At 54.9% G+C, this 21,607-nt stretch overlaps 3 protein-coding genes across 3 annotated transcripts; 2 read left to right on the top strand and 1 right to left on the bottom strand.

The window, feature by feature from the left end:
* Nucleotides 1-5,823: 5,823 nt before the first annotated feature.
* Nucleotides 5,824-7,674, top strand: nimT (M-phase inducer phosphatase; the record flags this gene model as incomplete). The annotated part of the gene is made up of 4 exons (XM_037315654.1): nt 5,824-6,041; nt 6,099-6,166; nt 6,226-6,454; nt 6,513-7,674. The coding sequence occupies 4 exons, from the start codon at nt 5,824-5,826 to the stop codon at nt 7,672-7,674; spliced, it is 1,677 nt and encodes a 558-aa protein (XP_037185938.1).
* Nucleotides 7,675-11,381: 3,707 nt separating this feature from the next.
* mug161 (CWF19-like protein mug161) lies at nt 11,382-13,043 on the bottom strand (the record flags this gene model as incomplete). The annotated part of the gene is made up of 1 exon (XM_037315653.1): nt 11,382-13,043. One exon carries the CDS (start codon nt 13,041-13,043, stop codon nt 11,382-11,384), a length of 1,662 nt encoding a protein of 553 aa, XP_037185939.1.
* Nucleotides 13,044-13,412: 369 nt separating this feature from the next.
* On the top strand, nt 13,413-21,364 carry utp20 (U3 small nucleolar RNA-associated protein 20; the record flags this gene model as incomplete). The annotated part of the gene is made up of 2 exons (XM_037315652.1): nt 13,413-14,791; nt 14,842-21,364. The coding sequence occupies 2 exons, from the start codon at nt 13,413-13,415 to the stop codon at nt 21,362-21,364; spliced, it is 7,902 nt and encodes a 2,633-aa protein (XP_037185940.1).
* Between the last annotated feature and the right edge of the window lie 243 nt (nt 21,365-21,607).

Genomic DNA, 21,607 nt, shown 5'->3' with positions numbered 1-21,607 from the left:
GGTTTCTGGCTAGGATGGGAAAGGTGAGGCGGATGATGAACAGCGCCGAGCAATGATGTAAGCTCTCGGGCTAGGCCCAGTTTTACCAAGGCTCGGTCGCTAGTGTTAAAGAAGGCATTTGGACTGACGAGCCAGGTCACCTTTCCCTCCGGCCGTGGACTCTGTCGAGGTTCGGGGCCGCTTGGCTTGAGCCTGATCGGACATGGAGGGCGCTTAGCTCGTCGGATTGCCTAGCGCCATCCATCAGCCACCGCGATGGCGTCCATATCCCATCGTCGGCGACAGAGACAAGACCCTGGCGGCGGTGGTGGGCTCTCTCTCGGTAGCCGGTCAACCGTGTGACTGGTGACCCGGGGGAGGGGCACTTGGAGTATGAGATTGAGAGCGGCTGTGGGCAAAAAAGCGACGATGGATGGCTCGTGATGGGTGTTGCCGAGTCGTGTTCGTTGCGTTGCGTTGCGTTGCCGTGCCCCGCTGCGCGCGTCTATCTGATCTGAGCGTTGGCGGTGGCGTTGCTGGAGTTATTCGGTGGTTGATGCACTTTTGCAGCTGCCGTTGCCCGAGGTATTCAGACACGGAGATGTCTTCTCGGGCATGAGATCCGTACGTCGCACGACTCAACCAAGCCAGAGCCGCTGGCCAGACCTAGCGTTGGAGAGGGAGGCAGAAACTAGCGAGGGCCGTCGGCGCAGTCGGGAGAAACACGATGTGCAAGTGCGGCAACGGCAGGGCTTGCTTTGTTTGAATCAGAATTGCGTTGGTGTCTTTGCACCTTACCCTTTTGCTCCGTAGGAAGGAAGGACGGCAACGGCGCGCAGGCAGGCAGGTAGGTACTTTCTTCCCTTATTCGTATGTAGCAGGTATGAATAGGAATAGGCAAGAGCTACCTTCCTATGCAGCATAGCACAAAGGCAAGCTCCAACATGGAACAGAGAAGGAGTATTGGGACTGACGGGCTGAATTAGAACAAGGAACAAAGGGTGCACCTGCACCTGCACATGGCGAATTCGCATCTTTATGACATGAAAGAATTGGGAAGGCACAATGCAAATCCGAATCCGCTTCGACGGATATCGAATACGCTTTGAGCAGTAGCTGCTGGGGCAGGTCCCGCTAGAAGACGTTTTTTCTTCTTCTTTCTTCTGCTCGAGGCTCGGTCTTCTCTCCCTGCGTTGCGCTGCTCTTGGCCTGGTTCAGGGCTCTGGGGCTCTGGGGCTCTCTTTCCCGCGGGTCGGGTCCCGTTGGATCAGTGTCGGTCTGGAGCCTCATTCACACGCCCTCCCCCAGCATCCTCATCTCGTTGAAAAGGCTCCCCTAGCTCTTGTCTGGACGACAAACCCCCTTACACTGAGCAACCCGTTCTTTTCCACTGCGCAACCTGAGCAACAGGCGAGCAACAGGCGGGGTGGGATAGGTTTTCAGCACATGGAGGGCCACAGTGAGGCCCGGGTGACGGCCACAGCTTCGACGCAGGTCCACCCGCCGTCCACTCCCCGCCCGCTCCTCGGGGGCATACAGGCAATAGAACACACAGTGTGTTCCATCCGCACGCTGGAACAGCGGTAAGAAAAGGGGAGCTGCCACAGCGACGGGTTCGGCGCTCCGGCGACCACCGACCACAGACCACGGGCTCACAGACCACTGCGGGATTCAATCTTTGCCAAAAGGCATCTAACGCCAGTCAGGATCCATGGCGAACGCCGGTCGGGTGGGCGACGTGAGAGGGTCATGGACAGATGATGGGTCAAGGAGATTTTTTTTTTCTTATTGGATTCAGCAGAGCAGAGACCAAGCCCATCCAGACCAGACCGATAGAACGGCACCAGACGGGACCAGGAGACGGGATACGGCGCAGGACGTGCACGCCGCCAGGCTCTAAGCTAGTGGACGGGGTGACTTGAGTTGGTGATGATACCTTATGGACTTTGGAGTCTGGAAGTATTCCTTCTCACGACTACTGCTAGCAGGTTCAACTGTAAGAGGCGGCAACGTGCTGCAGAAGATATCCCGTGGTCAGCCCCTGACGCCTCATCCGGAACCATCAGCACCACCACCTGCAGCCAGCAGCCTCGAAAAGGACTACAGCAGAAATCGTTGCGGCAACCGCCTGTAAGGGACAAGTCTCCCAGGGGAATGGTGCCAACATCAGCCCCTGTAACGCCCTCGACGGGCCCTGCTTACCGTACCTAGGTATCAAATCTCACCAGTCCAGATAGGTACACTACGTACCCCGAGGAAGCCAATTACAGCGCCGGCATCGTAAGACGAATCCCCTGAGTGAGGCGGAAAAGGGCAGGGCAGGGCAGGGCATGTTGGTGGATGCCTGTGGTTGAGGTTGCCGTTCCTTACCGTAGGCGGGTATCCGTAAGGTGTATTCATAGCAGGAATAGGATCCAGTGTAGGTGGTTCATCATATGTCGGCAATACCTTGGGGTGCTATGGACGTGAGTGAGGACTGGACCACCGACGGCTCCATGAGCTCCATGAGCAGGTTCCTGCCTTAGGGGCGATTTGATGTCCCGCGTTTGTGCTGTGCCGTGCTGTGCTCTGCATAGGAACTGGATCCGTGGGTGATGCACACGCGCAGCGCATTGGCGGGGGACGACTCGCATTTTGTACGATTGGCACGATTCTCGTCGATTCCGCTGCACAGCACAGCGCTCTCAGCTCTGGGAGATGCAGCTAACGCAAGATAAGGTCAAAAGGTACGTACTGTTTCCGACACGTGCTCATTGCACGTTTGAACGTGCCTCTGCCTTGGAACCGACCATTCGGGCCAGCTCTATTATTTATTGTTGTTGTTGTCGTCGTTGTCGGACGAGGAAAAGCAAAATAAGATCGGTTGAATGCGAAATGCTACCGAGTGGCAGAATCGGAGAGCGCTAACAACGTGTGTGGTGGCATCGATAATTCCTTGGCCAGAGGAAGAAAAAGATGAACACTCTCTCTTCTCCTCTCTGTGTCTCTTGGGCCAGGAATAAGGTCGGATGCAGACCGGGTATGCCCTGTGTAAACTAAACCGCAGCCAGCGCAATGAGAGAAACATGCTTGGCAGCACCGGGTGGAAAAGATACGTACCGTATCTACGTTTTCCACCTTCGGTTTGCAAGAAACATGGCAGCGCGCTAAGGTCGGTCGCTGCGTACCTTATGCGCAGGTGCATCCTGGCGAGCTGCACACTTGGTGCACTTGCACTCGCACTTGCACTCGCACTTGCATCTGCAGGTGCTTGCTTGGTGCATTATCGCCGTACCGTATCTTTCCATTTTGTACAGGACACAGCTTGGGCCACTCGACTGCCAGACCAAACAGCCGCATCAGCCCAAGAAGGAAAGCAGGATGCAGCAACCAAACCGGGCATGGCTCTCAGAGCAGGGCAAGGCAGGACAAGGTCAGGACAGGGCATGTCATGGGCAAGGAAGGCATGGATCCCATCCTGCATCATCATCGTCCATCCAGAAGCTGCATCATGGCCTGCAGGACCGCAGAAGGGCTCCGTAGCTGCAGCAGCAACCAAATCGCCCTGACAACCTTCTTCGACGTCCCCCCGAGTCGTCTGTCGAAATAGCGAAGATCTCCAGACTGTCCAGGGGCCTGACACCAGACTGACAGAGAAACGACCCCACGCGCCGCACTGCTGGGTACTTTTCCCAAGTATCGCTTTTTTTTCTTCTTTCTGTTTCTCCCCTTGGAAGCGCCCACCTGTCTGGGCTACCTTATCCGCACTTAACACACTACTACGTAAGGTCTCCGTAGTCTGGGCTGGACAAACCAAGCAAGACACACGCCTCTTTCTCACTCTCTCACACACGCTCGCTCTCGCTGTTTCCCAAGGAGGCGTGCGCTCTTGAATCCCACGTTGGAATCACACGCCGCACACCCCCCAGGTCTGGCGCTTCCCTGTTGTTCACTGGACACTCTGCTCGTAGTCTGGTTACTGGTCTGGTGTGTCTGTCTGGTTGATGTGCCATTTTGCCTGCGAAGGAGGAGCTTGAATTGTCTCTTTCCGCCTTGTGCCATTGTGCTATGCTCATGTCCATCACCCGCACTTTGTCTCTCCTGCCACTGTCAAGTACTGTCGCCGTACTGAGCAGAGCGCCTGCTGCCGTGACTCCATACGCAGCAACACTAACCGTAGGCCAGATACTACGAAAGAAGTACCTTACTCTGCCAACGGCCCATCCCAGACTTTTGTGGCAGGCTAAACACTGACAGTGACATCCCCCATCCCGGCAAGTCTCAATCCACCCCGTCAACGTTCCCTTCCTGGACCTGGTTCATGTTCCCATCCACACACCCTCTTGCTCCCTCGTCGACCCTACCAGAGTACGCCAGTACCTGTCGAACAGTCTGATGTGGTTACCATCCAGCCTGGTCCTCCATGTTTCTACATCCCGTCCCGTCCCAGTCGTACTCCAGTCGTACTCGTCCCTCACCATCATTCAAAAACCTCTAGTCTCCTCTCCTTCCAGATCACTTCCCTCCCACCCTCTCCCTCTTCTCCCCTCATCCCCGACCAACCCATCAACGGTCTGACGGTACGGTAGGTTTTTCACGGATATACGGTTGTTGCCTTTTTTGTTCGGTCCAAGGTCCAGGTCCAGATCTCAAGGTCCAGCCGCTCTCTGCCCGGAAAACCAGTACCATATCGTCGACAGTACCACTCCCGCCCCCAGTATCAATCAGATCTATCAATCAGTAAAAACTGCCTTTTATGTGTGTTTGGCCAGTCCACCACCACACCTTCGTTTTAGTGTGACGTACGTCTTGCACCAACGCAACCCGGCACGGAAGGAAAGACGAGGAGAGGAACAGAAAAAGAAGAACCGTAGAAGGAATCAACCGCAGAGGCTTAGACGTGCATTTTGCTCTGTCTTTTTTGCTTGTCGTCGTACTCTCGGATCCCTCCAAAACCGCCTTCCCAAGGCCCTTCCCTCTCAGCTCTCGGCCACCGAAGCGTAGCTCGAGCGAGACTAAAAGGCGAAAAAAAGAAGTGGTAGCACCCACACGGCACCGACCTTGCACTGCTGCACCGCACCGTCCGCACCGCACTGTTTTGCGCCTGCACCTCAGCTTCCAGCTCCGGAAGGACCGTCGCCTCGCTTCGTCCTTTTCTCTTGCATCGAGACCTTCCATGCAACAAAAGCGGCACCGCTCCCGCCTCGAAAACTCGACCTGCCCTTTTACACCGAGGGCATCGTGGAACGGCCTCTCCCGTCGCCTCCCCTCGACTTCGGTTCGCTGCTCTCGCCCTCCCTGTGACGACGGCCTCGACCTCGAATTCGACCTCGGCGAGCAATCAACGATTTGAAGGAAAACCCAAAAAGGACACCAGCCTTTCGAGTACCGACCACCGATGTTGCTTGCAACGATCCAATAACGAACGGTCCCCTCCTCCCAATTCTTCGATTGTAGCGAGCGCAGTGCACCCTGCTCGAGAAAAGTCCCACCCCGCTACCGATTCCGAACCTCGCCAAGCAAAATTCGGTCCATCGCCTCGAGATTCGCAACACTCCGCGATACTCGACAGCCTCCCTCCTCACCCCGTCCCGACGTCGTTTTGTTCCCCCATTGAGTGGCAAGGATCAGCAGAAAAATCATTAGGAGCAGTCGCAGCATTCGTTTACTCGGCGCCGACTAACGATCGTCTCTCATTTTACACCACAACGTCACGACATATTGAGTATCGTCTTGGACGCAGCGCTCACTACCGCGAAACAACTCTACAACTAACACCACCAAAATAACACCCACCCACAACCACTTATACTCTCGCTATCGCACTTGTCGACTACGACCCCCTCGTTTTCAACACTTGCAATCATGGAGACCTCACCCTTGGCGGCTATGCACCGCCCTATGGCTGTCACGACCTGGGGCAACAAGGATCTCTTCCGTCCTCGTCCTCATTATACTGGAGGTCACAGCCTGCGCGAGCAGTTGCACCGGTCCAGCGATTACTTTGGCATCAGCGGCTCTTCGCCTGCCGCCAGCCTGGCTGCCGACCTCTCCCAGAACTTTCGTCTGGACAATGAGGCGAGGTGAGACGGAATGACGTGAAAGTACCTGAGCCTCGATTGACTAACATTGGTGTGCAGCCCCAAGTTCCCGACTCCTCGTCGTGCCTTGTTCACATCCAACATGATGGGTGACGCCGAGTCGCGCGGTTAGCATTGACCCGGCATCCTGCAGTGGAAGGGTGGTGGTGCTGATGAAAGTGACTAGATTACATGGTGACGACCCCTCCGATGCCCGAGTCCTCGCCTGCTGCCATGAACGAGATGATGGACGTTTCGCCTCTCCCGCACAAGCTGCCTTTCATGACCCAGATCGAGATAACGTCACCGACGCCGGGATCGACTCCTACCACCGAGGACGACGAAATGATGTTGGACTCGCCAGCCCCCATTCCTCGGCAAGCGTCGTTGGAGCCACCCAAGCCACTGGGAGCCGAGTAAGTTTGATTGCCACATTCCTCCTAGCTCAAGGGGTCGCGTCTAACTCAGGGGTAGACGGAGAAAGCCAGGCCTGCGCCGCCCGTCCTTGACTCGAATGAAAGGCTACTCTACTAGTGGCGTTCCTGGTCGATCCAACACAGACAACCAGCTCCCCACCTTCCGATTTGGTGAGAACCGTTTGTCACATATGAGCAGTGCTCTGTCCTTGGATGAATGCTTCGATGCCACTTCACCTCCTCAGGAACGACGACCTCAGACGGCCAACAGCCCTACTCCTGCCGTCCCCGGTGCCATTCGTCCTCGTCCCCAGTTCTCCAGCCTCTCCGGTAACCGCAACAGCCCCTTTGGTAGCCAGCACCACCGCCGCCCCGTCTCAAATCCCTTCATGCGTCCCCGCAAGCAGTTCCGTCGCTCTCTGAGCATGTTCGAGCACCCTGGCGATGTTGGCAAGGCCAAGTCAGAAGGGGGCGACTCTTCTCCCACGACCCCGGAATCCCACTGCGGCATGGATGCCGACGAGGTTCAGGAGCCCCTCCTGCCTCACTTCCTGGCTGATGACCCCACCGACACCATCCCCAGGATCACGAGAGAAACCATGGTCGACCTCTTGGACGGAAAGTACAGTGACAAGTTCGACCAGAAGATGGTCATCGACTGCCGTTTCGAGTACGAGTACGAGGGCGGCCACATCGACGGTGCCGTCAACTACAACAACAAGGACCTCCTCGCCTCTCAACTGTTCCAGCACCCCATGCAGGGACGAACAATTCTCATCTTTCACTGCGAGTACTCTGCTCACCGCGCCCCCATGATGGCCCGCCACGTCCGCTCTGAGGACCGAACCGTCAACGCCGAGCACTACCCGCATCTTACCTACCCTGACGTGTATATTTTAGAAGGAGGATACAGCGCCTTCTTCAACGAGCACCGCTGCAGGTGCTACCCTCAAAACTACGTTGAGATGTCCGACGAAGCTCACCAGCGCACCTGCGAGCGCGAACTCGGCCGCCTCAAGAACCCGCGCAAGCAGTTCGGCAGGGCCCAGACGTTTGCCTTTGGCGAGCGCGAATCCTGCGTCGAACAGTCCCCCACCGCGCCACCGAGACCTAACGGTCTCAGACCCAGCATCAGCTTCCGCCAAGATCCCAGCACCATGATTGGCAACTCTCCAATCTTGGGCGAACGTTGCCATGCAAGACGCATGGCTTCATACTAGTATTATCAACGCTCCCCCACTGTCTGCTGCACAATGGCGGAGCAGTTTCCTCGTCTGGGGGAATGAAGCTGTCTCTCACTCTGTGCCACTCACCACCGGTACAGTTCCGTCGAACACCTTCTGGCATCCTTTAATAGGGCGACCCAGAGCAGCCTGATTGTCGATTTTATGCGCCTCTTCTCTGCACATGTCAACCCTATTCGATTCAACTGCCAATATTCCGCCTTACGAATCCGACGCCCAAAAGCAGCTTAACGCTCACGGCCGCGATGAATTCACTATTACGCTAATAGAACTCGTTATGCGCTTTGTTCTACACCAGCCTGAACATACAACACGACAACCGGCATTAGACGCATTGGCATATTGTCCCGCATCGCCACAACATGGTTGTTCGGAGTCCATCTTGGATCTGGCATCTCGCGGTGGCTCCTGTCGGCATTTACAGCATTGTCCCTGGTTTTTTCATTTGTCAGAATTTCTGCATCATCCGGCACAGCTGGTCGGATGAGGTCCGCCGGGGGAGTTGGTCTCGACACACACGACATTGCGCGGTCACACCTGCGGCAGTCGTGTCTCCGCATTGTGGGCTCGGGAGCATTTCACTATGACATCTCGGTCCGCTTTGTTGGTCTCCCACCTACATCCGGGAGTATTTCAGACCATACCCGGCGGACTGTTCTTGTTTTCTACCGAATTTCCTTTGTCTGGTCACTTGACCCTTCACCTGATACCAAAACTTTCCATCCAAACGCCGGATACCCGACATCCTTGTCATCGGATGACACAATACACTCACAGACCTCACATCACCCATTCCCTTTACATTCTTTCAAAACAACGCCTCACGGACCGCCACTGGCCGAGCTTGTTGGAGGACTTTCACCTCCTGTGTACATTGTAGGAGTACCTGGAACAGGACAGCGCGAGAGAAGTGGAAAAGCTACGTGTGGAAGAAAAGCAGTTGCTCGGGAAGCCTTGTAACATTGGCGAATTATCTTGGGGGAGAGCACTGCAAGCTTAGAAGCTGAGTCGTGCGATTACGGCGTGGGTGAATCCACGCTTTCTCTGTACAGTACTGGCATTGAAAAGAAATTGCCAAAACACCATGGTTCCATAGAAGGACCATTCTGGGCTAGCTCATACTCAATTGAATGAAAATACACACAAACAAACACGCACGCACAAATTGGTATTGTGAGAGAGAGGAACGCGAGCAGCAGGCGCAGCGGCTGAAGCTACGCGCGCGAGAAAGCGCGTCTGTCCGAGCCTCTGAGGTTCGAGGCCCGCCGCGGCTCGCGATTGTCTGTGCAGTCCGGAGGTCTTTGCTTCTAGCGCGTGTGTTCGTCCGGCCCTTTGAGGCTTCGACCACGTTTTGAAACATCCTCACGGGCCATGGTCGAACGTTGCGGTTCCCTTTCTTTTCCTCGTATCGGCGCGGCGGCTCCTTCCTTCCCCTTCGATCTTCCTTGTTCCATGCGCCGGGTCTCACGATTCACGACTCACGTCATCGTTTTGCTTTGACCAGCCAAGCAGCCAGAAATCTGGGGGATCCCTACCAGACGGCACCGTTGTTGGTAGGTGGCTTGCTTTGGACAGACAGGGCCAAACATCAACATGGACGGCCGGACGCGATAAACACACGGACATTTCGGGACGTTTTTGTGTCTTCTTTCTGCGCTAGGATCTTGTTTTTTTTTTTTTTGCTTCCCTTGCTGGCGCTTCCACCTCACCATTATGGTGCGGTTCGGATCTTTGTGGAGAGCTATTAACGGGTGTTTTGTTTTGAGGGAGGGTTCTACGGGTGTTCTAGCGTGTGGCTTTGATGCGTTTGTTACGTGATGGAAAACGGGGGCGCATGTAAAGGGAGGGACGGGAGGGATGGGCTTCAATGGGGGACTTGGACACGATGTGATGAATGACTAACTTACTAGGGAGGGACGGGGGTTGAATGGGTGCGGACTCGGCCGCTGCTTCGGATGAATGAATCGACGAACGGATGAATGGGACTTTGGTGTGTTGTGGTTGTTCTCTTTGAGTGTTTGAGGTAATTTCACGATAAGCTGTTTCCACGTGCGGTCCTAAAAGAAGATGTCGTTGCACTCGATGATGTGACGCTGGCGGGCAAGGGAAACCGTTCGTCTGGATTCGGGGGCTAATTGTTGCGCTGCGGTGGTTCATGAGTCGGGGGCAGAGGCGATGTTGATTGTTATCGTGAGCCTCCCTTACTCGAGGGGAGAACATGCTTATTTCGAGTGGACCAATTAGAAGCTGGTTGTGTGTCTCGTAGTGTCTGCCGACGGGCTATTGTACCCATGGGAGGTGGAATTTGACAAACGTTCCTTGAGGGAAAGCGCTTTTCCTATCCCGTCTCAACTAGCTAGCTATTATTCTCCCCTGTTCTTCTTTGTTAGCCATGCAGACATGGAAGAAATCTACAGGCTAAGAGGGATGAGCAAGTGTATCCTAACGTTTCAAGGCACACAGAATCGATGCAAATAAGGGAGAGGAAAAGAGACAGTCGTTTAGGAGAACGACCAAGAAAATAGAAGCTTGGCAAGTGAGCTCTTCAGGGGCATGACGAGAAACACAGGTTGCTGGAAGAAGAAAAGAACGTTCCCCCTCGTCATCCGCGGGGGGGGGGAGGGGGGTGGACGCCACGCCGCGAGTCTCAGAACAAAGGACGGGAGGGGTTTAGTTTCTGGTCTCGGTTTGAGCTGTCATTGCTTTTGTACGGGCCGGATAGGATGCAAGGCACAACGGATAAAGCGTGCGGATGCCGAATTCTTGAATAAACTCTTTGTGCAAGGCAAAACACGCATTATTCTTTTCTCATGCTTAGATTTTGGGAGAGAAGTCTCTCGTTATGCAACACGCAACAGAGACAAGCTGAGATCTGATGACGGAGATGAGGAGGTCTCAGCCATCTCATACTGCGGAGTGGTCCGGAACCTTCACAAGCTCGGAGGAGAGGCCTCAAGGTTTTCCCTCTTCTTGTCATGTCGGCGGTGTGAGAGAGTTGAGGAATGTTGTAGGGGTCCAGGGGTCCTAAAAGGCCAAGGCAGTGTGGGGGGGGAGAGCATGTCGGGCGAGACAGTATGAAGTGTTCCGCCCTGAGGTATGGACGGTAAGACGGACGCAGAGCCTTCGACGTAATGCGGCGTGCCTCGCAAGAGCGGGACGTTGCCGTGGGGTCTCGCGGGTATGGGGGGCGGTGGACAGACGCAGCTGCCTTCTGACGTTGCTAGGTTGAGAGTTGAGGCTCTGGATCATGGCTGGCGTTTTGTAGCAGATTTCGGGGTCCGGATCTTCGGTGGCATTCTTTCGAAAGAAATGTGGGATACGGTTGATGGGGTATTCTTGTGGAGGCACTGCTCCGGAGACATAATTCGGTTGCAAAATGAGTGCGTTTTTGGAAAATGCGGTGAAATCATAAACAACTTTTTGTTGGCGTCTACTTGATTGCGGTATATATCTGAGGAATACGCCCGTGCCTGCTTTTATATGTGAACCGAGTCAAAATCAGATGCTGCCGCTGCCCCTCCAGAGGCAAGTAGATGCAGAAAACTTGGGTATCCCAAACGCCACCTATGCCCATGCCATGCAAGAAATCAGATTGCGTAGTTGCCCCCTTTCCATTTTCAAATGCCAAATTCAGATAACCTTCCTCGCCACTCCGGAACCGGAAAACCTCCGTCTCTTCTTGTCTATCCCTGGAGCGTAAAGTCCCAGTCCTTGAACGCCTCACGGAAGGCCTCGACGTCCTTGACCTCTTCCTCCTGGGCCTGGACGCAGTCCCGCCAGACGAAGCGCTGCTCCAGCTTGAGAAGCTTGGCAACGACCTTGCGGGGGTATTGCAGGTCGAAACGCATGTTGGGATCGAGCTTCATGACGAGACTAGTACCCTTAATCCTGTCGTCGCCGTTGTCTGCCCAGATCCAGATGCGGAAGTAATCGCCAATGGTGCCCTGATCCTCGTATGAGAGCTCGGTGTTTTCGAACTCGGGGTACTTGAGGTTCTCTGCCTCCACCTTGAAGCCGGCCTCGACGACGTTCTTGTAGACCATTTCCGCAGGAACGGGGTGAAATTGCCAGTGGACGTGAATGTTGCGCTGGCGGCTGATCTCCCAGGTGATAGCACCGAGCTTATGGTTCGACTTGGCAGCAACCATGGCTTGGAGGCTCTCTCGAAATCGAGTCATCTCCTTGTGGGTTCGCTCCGCATCTTCGGTAGAGTAGCTCTCGGCGCCAGAGTGGTAGATAGTAGGCGTGTGTGCATGAGGTGTCATGATGATGTGGCCTGGGAAGTCCAAGCCCTGTTTCTTGAAAGTCTCCGATGTGGCGAGAGGGCCCTTGGCAGTAGCAAGATAGCTGTCATCACCGACAGTGGCGACCATGTGGGTGTCCAGATTCGGGTTTGAGAGGCAGAAAAAGCAACGGTCAGGGCCGGGGGGAGGTGAGTGGTGACGACCTCGCTTGTTTCCACGGCGATGACGGCGGTCGCCGTCGTCTCCGTTGCCGAAGCGGCTGTAAGAGCCTTCCTCCTGTGCGCGTCTCTTGGGCTTCCTGGGGCTGAATGGGGTGAAAGTCGCGCCAACAGGGCGCTCTACCGAAGTCTCGTTGAGCTGAATTGTGAAGGCGTAAAGCGCCTTGGCCTTCGCTGAATTGCCGTAGGGGGCCATGGAGATGAAGCGGGTGATGGGGAAATCGTTGCTGCCTTCCTCGGTTGGGTGGAAGAAAGGCTCGCGTTCGTAGAAGAACTCGGCAGGAGAGGGGGAGAAGTGGTAGCGGGGCTTCAGTGTGGCGCAAAGATCCGCAACTTCCGCCGTGCTCTCAATAATCGCCTGGTTCTCGGGGGCAAGAGCGGTCTTGGAGTTCGTCCAGACACCAGCAGGCCAAACTGCCGTCAGCAGAATATCCGCCTTGTTCGCTCCCTTCAGCGACTTCGCATCGTCGGCAGTGTGGAAGGGCAGGTGCTGTTCCTTTGACTGCCCACCAACGACTTCCTTATCGAGGTTTCCGCCCAAAGCAACAATTCTCACACCCTCTGAGGTCTTTGTGATGCTGCGCTTGCCGAGGAAGTGGAGATTCTCGCAGATTTCCTCGTCGGCCTCGATCTTGGCGACAATTCGCGGAGGAAGGGGCGCGGTTCCAATGGTGAAGTAAGTAGGCAGGGGCACCTTGATTTCGCCATTGAGAAGAGACTCGACAGCGGCGTCGTCCTCTGCGCCGAAGAGGTTGCCGGTTACGATTGCGAAGCTGAAGTTATTCTTCGCGTGGAGCGTCGCGACCTTGGAAAAGGCAGGCTGCAGCGAGCCATTGAGGCTGCCCAGCACGATCCTGTGACATGTCAGCACTCTTGAAAACATCCTGCAAGTCGCGGAGTCGTATCGAGGAACACTCACACCTTGGGTGCAGCCATTGCGCCTTGCTGATTCGGGGTGTGACGGGTTCGAGTGGTTGTTGATGGGAGCTTGAAGCTGGAAAGTTGCGACTGGGGGATGCGCGATGAAGTAATGTGGATCTCTATCTGGAAGAAATATAATTGGCTGAGACCCGGTTTTGATACTCTTATCGCCTTATCGAGGTGGACCGAGCTTCGCCCGGCAAAAAAAAAGTTCAAATCTTTCTGGGCAGCATTGAAGAGTCGGCGGGGAACTTTTTTTCGCGATCAAGCAGTGAAGCTGGGAGGCGAAGACGACGGGTTCCTGCGCATACCGCCTGTCAACGCGCCCAATATGCCCTCCACTTCATCTGGACGCATCACAAAGTCCCGAAAGGGCAAATACTCAACGCCACATCAAAAGAACCACCGATGGGAGTCCTTCGCGACCAAGGTCTCCAAACTACACTCGCTCGATCCCCTACGAAAGGTCCGCCGACATGATCTCGACGAAGAAGACCTCGAAGCGACCACCTCATACTTCCGGACTGGCCTGCAGAAATGGGGCGAGCTCAATGTCTCAAAAGCCTTTAGCGATTTCAAGAGGGTGGTCTTGCCGCTGAGTGAGAGTCTCCCCCAGATTCTGCACTTCGAGAAGGACATCTTCGAGGCGCTCGAGACGTCGATTGCGAAACAAGACAAGGATGCCTTGGAGCCTGTCTTGGACCTCCTGACAGCTTTTGCGCACGATATTGGTACCAGATTCGAAAAGTACTATGCCAAGTCTCTGGATCTCATTATCGCCATCGCCGCCAGACCGCAGGATGCCGATGTTATTGAGTGGACCTTTGCCGCTCTCGCCTTCTTGTTCAAATATCTTTCGAAGTTACTGGTCCCGGATTTGCGACCGACGTACGATGTCATGATACCACTCCTGGGAAAGGCGCGCCACCCTCCTCATATTGCTCGTTTTGCCGCCGAGGCGTTGAGCTTTCTCATAAAAAAGGCAGCGGCACCAGCGAACCGGGAAACCGCTCTCGTCGCCATCGTTGAACACGCAAGGAACGACCTTCGAAGTACTGTCGGCGACCGCCAGTTCCAACTATACCAGGATGGTCTCATGACTATGTTCGCCGAGGCGATCAAGGGTCCAGGACAGACCATCCACTCGACTGGACCGGCCATCTTCACGACACTCATGAAAGCCATCCCCGAAACCGAGTCAGACCTCACGCCGACGGCGACCTGGACCGATCTTGTTTGCGGTGTTCTGACCAGCATCATCCACCACTCCAACGATAAGGACCTTGCGCTGGTCCTCGAAGCGATCCAAGACCATGTGCAGGCAGCGTTGGCCGAGTCTAAGCCAAGCAAGACATGGCGTTATGTGCCTTTAGTCAGGGTTCTCGGTACGACTGCGGGAGTCCGGAGAGGATCTCGCGTCAGCAACTGGCCCGTACTCGTCCAAAACCTGACAGCGATGCTGGATGCGATGACACAGAACTCACCAGAGGCAACAGAGGATAAATTGAGCCTGATATGGAAGCACGTCGTTGTCAATGCTGCGATCGTCTGGCACCAGGCGCCGATTGACGCCCTGATCCCTTGTATCAAGGACTTCATGACAGCTCTTCAGAGGGAAAAGCTCATGAGATGGTATATCCCGTTCTGTGCCTACTTCTCCGAGTTGGATTCACAACGATTCCGAAGTTTGTTCCAGACCTATTTCCAGAGGTATGTCATGGAGCATCATCTTTCATGTCTCGCATGCTAACAGGGACCAGGTTCATTGTCAGCCACTGGTCCGATGGTCGTAACGAGGATATGTTGTGCGTTTTCTTACCGCGCATGGTCAAGTCAGGCAGTCTGCCCTCGCCTGGGGGCAAGGAGACTTGCAATCTTCCGCGCAGCTGGCAGGACCAGATTGTGTCAAAGTTCGAGCGCCTCGAAGCGTCACCCTTCCCCGAACGTGGAGCCTATGACAAGGATCCCCAAACATGGCGTGATAGGTGTCTGCCCAAATACTCAGCACTTCTAGACCTCCTGTACTCTACGACAGTTCACCCATCGGCAAGCGCCAAGATCGCGGAACTTCTACTAAGAAAGTTGAGGCTCGCACTGAAACCATCGTCTACGTTGGCGTCGGATGAGGTACACTTCAGCGTCAGCCAGGGTTTTCATGCGTACCTTCGCATGAGCAAGGCGGCTGGCCCGGTGGATTCGGCTCTCAGCCCGCTTCTTCGGGCTGCCGTGCCTCGGTTCAGCCGTTCAGTTGGCTTCCTGGAGGCCTACCTTGAGTATGCTGAAGCAACAAAGAACCAGCCGCCGTCGGTCGACCGCCAAAGCAGCGACAGCAGCGAGGGCTCTGGAGAGGAAGATCCTGTCGTTCAGGCACTAATTGAGAACCTCTCTGCCTCTTCTCATGAGCTTCGCCTCGCTTCTCTTAAGATTCTTCAGCAAATCGAGTCGACGCCCGATGAGCACTCCTGCCACACCCTTATGCTGGATATTGAGCAGACACCTATGGAGCTTTCCACGATGAGAAATGTTGCTATGCATCTGCGCAAGCTTGGTCAAACTTACTCTCAATTGAGCGAAAACTCCTGGCTCTTGAAGGCAATCCCTTCCTTCATGTTCGGCATGTTGACAGTCAAACTTTCGCCTTTGTGGGACGATACCATTACCGCTCTGAAGCTGGTTGGAGAATCCAAGACGGGTGCGGAGGCTATTTCAGATATGGCTTTCGACTGGCTGGAGACGCCCTCGCCCAGGTGGTCGGGTCCCGGAAGCCAACCATCGCTCCAGGGCAGGGAGCCCGTCACTGACTTCGACTGCACCCACTTAAAGAAGCTCTGGAGGATGGCGGATGAGGTTGAGCCTGTGGTCAACAACGCGGTAGATCTCATGCTACAAGCTTTTGACGAGCAGCAGCAGACCGTCGAGGCCCACGCGACCAACGCCCGAGCCCAGGCAATCAAGGTCTTTACTGCTATGCCTTCGTCTGCTGAGAAGCACTCGCGCAAGCTAGTGCCCTTTTTCTTGCCTTGGGCTCTTGATGAGGATGATGCATCTGACGCCCAGGACGATGAAGAGCCTCAGTCCAATGGAGAGGACTGGTCACTTCAGGACCGCAAGGCAATCGTTGGTGTCTTTGCTCTGTTTGTCAACCCGAAGTCTCTGTACCAGAACAAGAAAGTGTACCGTGCCCTTCTCCACCTCATGGAGAATGGTGATATCGAGGTACAAAAGCAGGCACTGAAGGCTATTCTCGCCTGGAAGCAAAAGGGAGTCACACCTTACAAGGAAAACTTGGAGTACCTCCTCGACGAAGCCAGATTCAAGAACGAGGTTACCGTCTTCCTGCAAAGCGACGAAGTCATTCGACCTGAGCACCGGGCCGAGCTCATGCCTGTGCTTCTGAGACTGTTATACGGAAGAACCATCTCTAAAAAGGGAACTGCCAGTGGCCGTCATGGCCTGCTGGCTACTCGTCTGACCGTTCTGAGAAACCTGAGTGTAGAGGATATGGGCAGTTTCTTGGACATCGCGACTGGCAGCCTGAGGAACGCTCGCGTTATTGATGAGTCTGGTTTCCGCTCCAGCTTGTTCGATCGGGAAATTCTCCCTCCTCGCAAGCAAGTTGGTTTCATGAACATGATGCTGCCCCTCATCAACGAGCTCGGCGCTCATGTTGGGCCTTATGTCGAGAGACTCCTGCATCCCATCTTGTACTGCTTGATCTCCGCTTGCCGGCGACTCCGGGACACAGCGATTCACGAGGATGACGAGGACGAAGAACCCACTGAGGCGTCTCAGGAGTCGCTTTACAAGGACATACGCCAAACCGGCCTGAAGTGTATCATTTCCCTGTTCCGCAATGCGCAGGATTTCAACTGGTCGCCGTACTCGGAACCTATCGTCAACGAGGTCATCGTCCCCAGGACCGAGAAGTTGCCTATTGAGACCGCCCAGTCAATTTCTGGTATTATGCAGCTGCTTTGGACATGGTCCCAGCTTCCTAAGGCTGCGTTATTCTTGTCAATCAACAGCCAGATTCTACCGAAGGTTATCGAGTGCGTTTCGGTGCCGAAGGCCAAGGAAAACGTCAAAGTGTTCGCCCTCAGCATCGTCCGCAACCTCTTCAAGCTGGCACAGGCTCCTGCCGAGGAGTCTGAGTTCAATGAACTTATCCGCGTCGAACTCATTGATGCGAACATGGAGCTGATCTTGAGGACAATTACCACTGCACTTGAGGCGGAGATGGGCAACGAGCTGTTGGAGGCTTGCATTGAAACCATTGTCGAACTCTCTCCTATGGTTGAAACCTCCCAAAACGTTCAGCAAACTCTGGATATCTCAACTAAGCTTCTCAACCAGCCCGCACGCAAGGTCAGCCCCAAAGCCAAGGGCAGGATTCTGCTCATTCTTGAGCGTTTTATCAACATTCTGGGTGCTTCCGAGGCGGAGGATACGACTGCTAACATCGCTATCTACGAGACTCTGGCGGCCCTGTTCAGCTACTTCAAAGACAGAGAGAACAGGACGTCTCTGGCTCGTGTTCTTAAAGCTCTTGCCACCAAGGATACAACTATCCAGGAAGTTGCCGAGCTTTGCAGCGCTCTCAATGCGTTTGCACCGGACCGCATTGATGAGCCGGACTATGACAAGAGACTTAAGGCCTTCACTCAGATTACGAACAAGGAGACGCCGTTTACTCCCAAACAGTGGCTCGCGCTCCTGCACAACTTGATCTTCTTCATTCGTAGTGATGAGGAGTACGGCATCCTTGCGTCAAACTCTGCAGACGGTCTTCGGAAGTTCATCAGCGAGGTAGCAGCGTGCCAAGACGAAGCCTCGAAGGCAGCGTTTGACAAACAAATGAGAGAAATCCTACTCAAGTCCATCTACTCCGGAGCTTGCGAGGAGTCGGCTACTGTCAGACGTGAGTATCTCAGAGTGTTTGGGTACCTCATATCCCAGATGCCCACATGGGAACCTGTGGCGGATTTGAAGGGCTTCCTTGGCGGCGATATTGATGAGGACACCACCGAACTGCCTTTCTTCTTCAACATTCTCAGCCCTGCAACTTCCCGTCAATTGGAAGCTATCCGGTTTCTCGAGACTGCCAACGAGGTCCACGAAATCAGCAGCCAGAATCTGGGCAAGTTCTTCATTCCGCTGCTGGAGCACTTCATCTTCGGCCGCGCATATGGCACCGACGACCAAGGTTTGGGCGCCCAGGCGACAATCACGATTGCGAACTTGGCCCTATCCCTTGACTGGAAGACCTACCGTGTGATCCTTCAGAGATACATCAGCTTTGTGGAGTCAAAGCCTGATCTGCCGAAGCAGGTGAACAAGCTGCTCGGCAAATTCAGCGATGCTCTCGTCGTCTCCGTGGAATCAAAGGCCACTGACGTTGAACCCATGCAAGTAGATGGCTCCGAGGCTGCCTCCTCCTCCAACTTGAGACTCGCTCGCACCGTTCCCGCACAGGCGAAGCTCAGCACCGATGTTAGCAACCTTTTCCTTCCTACCTTGATCAAGCACTTGCACGAGAAGGATGAATCCGAGGTCAGCTACCGTGTGCCTGTCGGTGTCATCATCGTCAAGCTCATGAAGATCCTCCCATCTGAGGAGATGGGCCAGAAGCTTGCTGGTGTACTCACGGATATCTGCCACATTCTCCGCAGCAAGTCCTGGGAAGCCCGTGAGATGGCCAGAGATACTCTGGTGCAAATCGCTTCCGTTCTGGGCCCGACCTACTTTGGTTTCATTCTGAAGGAACTTCGCGGCGCGCTCAAGCGAGGTTACCAGCTGCACGTTCTCTCATACACCCTTCACTCCATGTTGCTCAGAGTCATCCCGGAATTTGAGCAGGGTGATCTCGACTACACTCTCTGGTCTATCGTGGCGGTTATCATTGATGACATATTCGGTGCTGCCGGTCAAGAGAAGGATGCTGAGGGATACGTCAGTGAGATGAAGGAGGTCAAGGCAAGCAAGTCTCAAGATTCCATGGAGTTGATTGCCAAGTCTGCCTCCATCAGCCAACTCGTCGCACTCGTGCACCCACTGCAATCTCTTCTCTTGCAAAAGGTCGACCTCAAGCTGGTCCGCAAGATCGATGCGTTGTTGGCCAGAATCACCGCTGGTCTGCTGCAAAACCCTGCAGCAGAGAGCCGTGACACACTAGTGTTCTGCTACGAGGTCATCCAAGAAGTCTACAAGAGCAAGCAGCCCGAGAAAGCACCGAGGATCGACCCGCGCCTCAAGAAGTATCTCTACCAGAAGGGCGTGAAGAAGGACAACCACGGCACCGCGGGCAAGTACACGTACAAGCTGGTCAAGTTCGCCTTCGACATTCTGCGGGCCGCCTGGAAGAAGCATGACAGTCTGCGCACTGCAGCGAACATCACTGGTTTCGTCCCCATCATTGGTGACGCTGTCGTAGGCGGCGAGGACGACGTCAAGGTTGCTGCTTTCAAGCTGCTCAGTGTCCTGGTCAGAGTTCCTTTCAATAACGAGGACGATGAGAAGTTGTTCAGGGTCGCCACCAGGGAGGCCTCGAAGAGCATTTCAATGTCAACATCTACGACCACAGACCTCTCCCAGGCTGCGCTGAAGTTCCTTTCAGTCATTCTCCGGGAGCGCAAGGACATTCCCGTTAAGGAGGCAGCCATCGACATGCTGCTCGGCAAGCTCAAGGACGACCTTACCGAGCCTCTCTACCGCCACGTCACTTTCAACTTCCTGCGCTCCGTTCTTGAGCGCAAGATCGAGACTGCTGTTGTCTATGACACTATGGACTACGTCGGTACCGTCATGATCACCAACGACGACCAGAACACGCGAGACTTGGCGAGAGGCGCCTTCTTCCAGTTCCTCCGGGACTACCCTCAGAGAAAGGCTCGTTGGGTGAAGCAGCTCAACTTCATCGTTGCTAATTTGACTTACGAGCGAGAGGGCGGTCGTTTGTCCGTCATGGAGGTCGTCCATCTTCTATTGACGAAGTCGGCAGATGATTTCGTGCAAGAAGCCATCGCCACGTGTTTCTTGCCCCTAGTCATGGTGCTCGCCAACGACGACAGCGAGAAGTGTTGCCTCGCTGCCGGAGAGGTGCTCAAGGAGATGTTCCGTAAGGCTGACAAGGAGCGGATGCAGAACTTTATGACGCTTCTGCGTTCGTGGATCGAGCAGGAGGACAATGCAGCTGTTACGAAGCTCGCTCTCCAGGCATTTGGCTTCTTCTTCGAGGCCAGGGAGCCTTCAACCAAGCACAAGAAGGAGCTGGACTTGGTTCTTGGCAAGATCGGGGAGATTGTCGGGACTGGCGATATCCGCGTCGCTGACGAGGATTTGATGAACACCGTCCTCCATGACGTGCAAGTTCTGACTGAGAGATACCCCGAGAGACTCCTCGGTTCGGAATCTCGGGACCTCTGGGGCGACATCCGCGGATGCTTCACGCATCCTGACAACTCCGTCAAGTTGAGCACCGCCAAGGTTCTGAGTGCCTTCCTCGCCGACTACGCCAGCAAGGCTGCCAAGGCGGGAGAGACGCTCAAGGGGTCTCACGGACTGGACCTGGATTGCGAGGATGTCGAGGAGCTGGTGAGGTTGACCATGTACGCCTTGAGAACTCCCGAGATCGAAGACACCCTTGCCACGGAACTCACTCAGATCCTGGTATTCTTGGGTCCCCGTCTGCCCGTCAAGGTGCAAAACGTACCGGAAGCCGTGACCCTTGGAGACAGAGACGAGCAGGAGGCTGAGGAGGACAGAATTGAGGAGCACCGCAAGGACCTCCAGTACCTCTTCTGGAAGCTCTCCTCCCTCTTGCGCAAGGACGTCCGGCCCAAGTCAAGCGCCATCACCCCCAAGGTCGTCGCCATGGAGGTCTTGGAGACGATTTGCCGTCGCGTGCCTCAGGAGCACCTCGAGCCCTCGTTCAAGACCATCCTGTACCCCTTGCAGAACCTGACGGACCCCAATATCCCCGTGCCCTTCTCGAACGACGAGCAGTTCAAGACCAAGCTGGATGGCCTGAAGAACAGGGCACAAATCCTCATGGACTCTCTGCAGAAGAAGTTCGGCACGGCTGAATACACCAAGACGTTGTTGGAGATCAGGGAGGAGGTGCGCGAGAGGAGACAGCAGAGGTCGAGCAAGCGCAAGATCGAGGCAATTGCGCAGCCGGAGAAGTACGGCAGGGACAAGAGGAAGAAGACGGAGAAGAAGAAGGAAAAGAAGAAGGTCCGCAGCGCCGAGCACAGGGCGGCCAGGACGGCGTACAAGGGGTGGTAATTACTAAGTCTGCACAAAGACTGCATTGTATGGCGTTCTCGGTGGGAAAAAAGGCTGCGAAGATATGCATGGTGTTTTATAGTACATGGGCTACATCGCCCGCTCATATGTGAGATTCTTATCTATTTTGTTGTTACGTTTCATCTTCGTCTCGCCGCCCAGAAGTGTGTGGTGATGGGTATCCAGAACGCCGTCTCCATGCAGTCGTGTCGTTTCCCCGACGGCTCCAAGCCGTCACTTGTG

Source organism: Colletotrichum aenigma, assembly GCF_013390185.1.
Source record: "Colletotrichum aenigma strain Cg56 chromosome Unknown KSG_Cg56_contig01, whole genome shotgun sequence".
NCBI lineage: Eukaryota > Fungi > Ascomycota > Sordariomycetes > Glomerellales > Glomerellaceae > Colletotrichum > Colletotrichum aenigma.
This window is presented reverse-complemented; position numbering and strand designations above follow the sequence as displayed.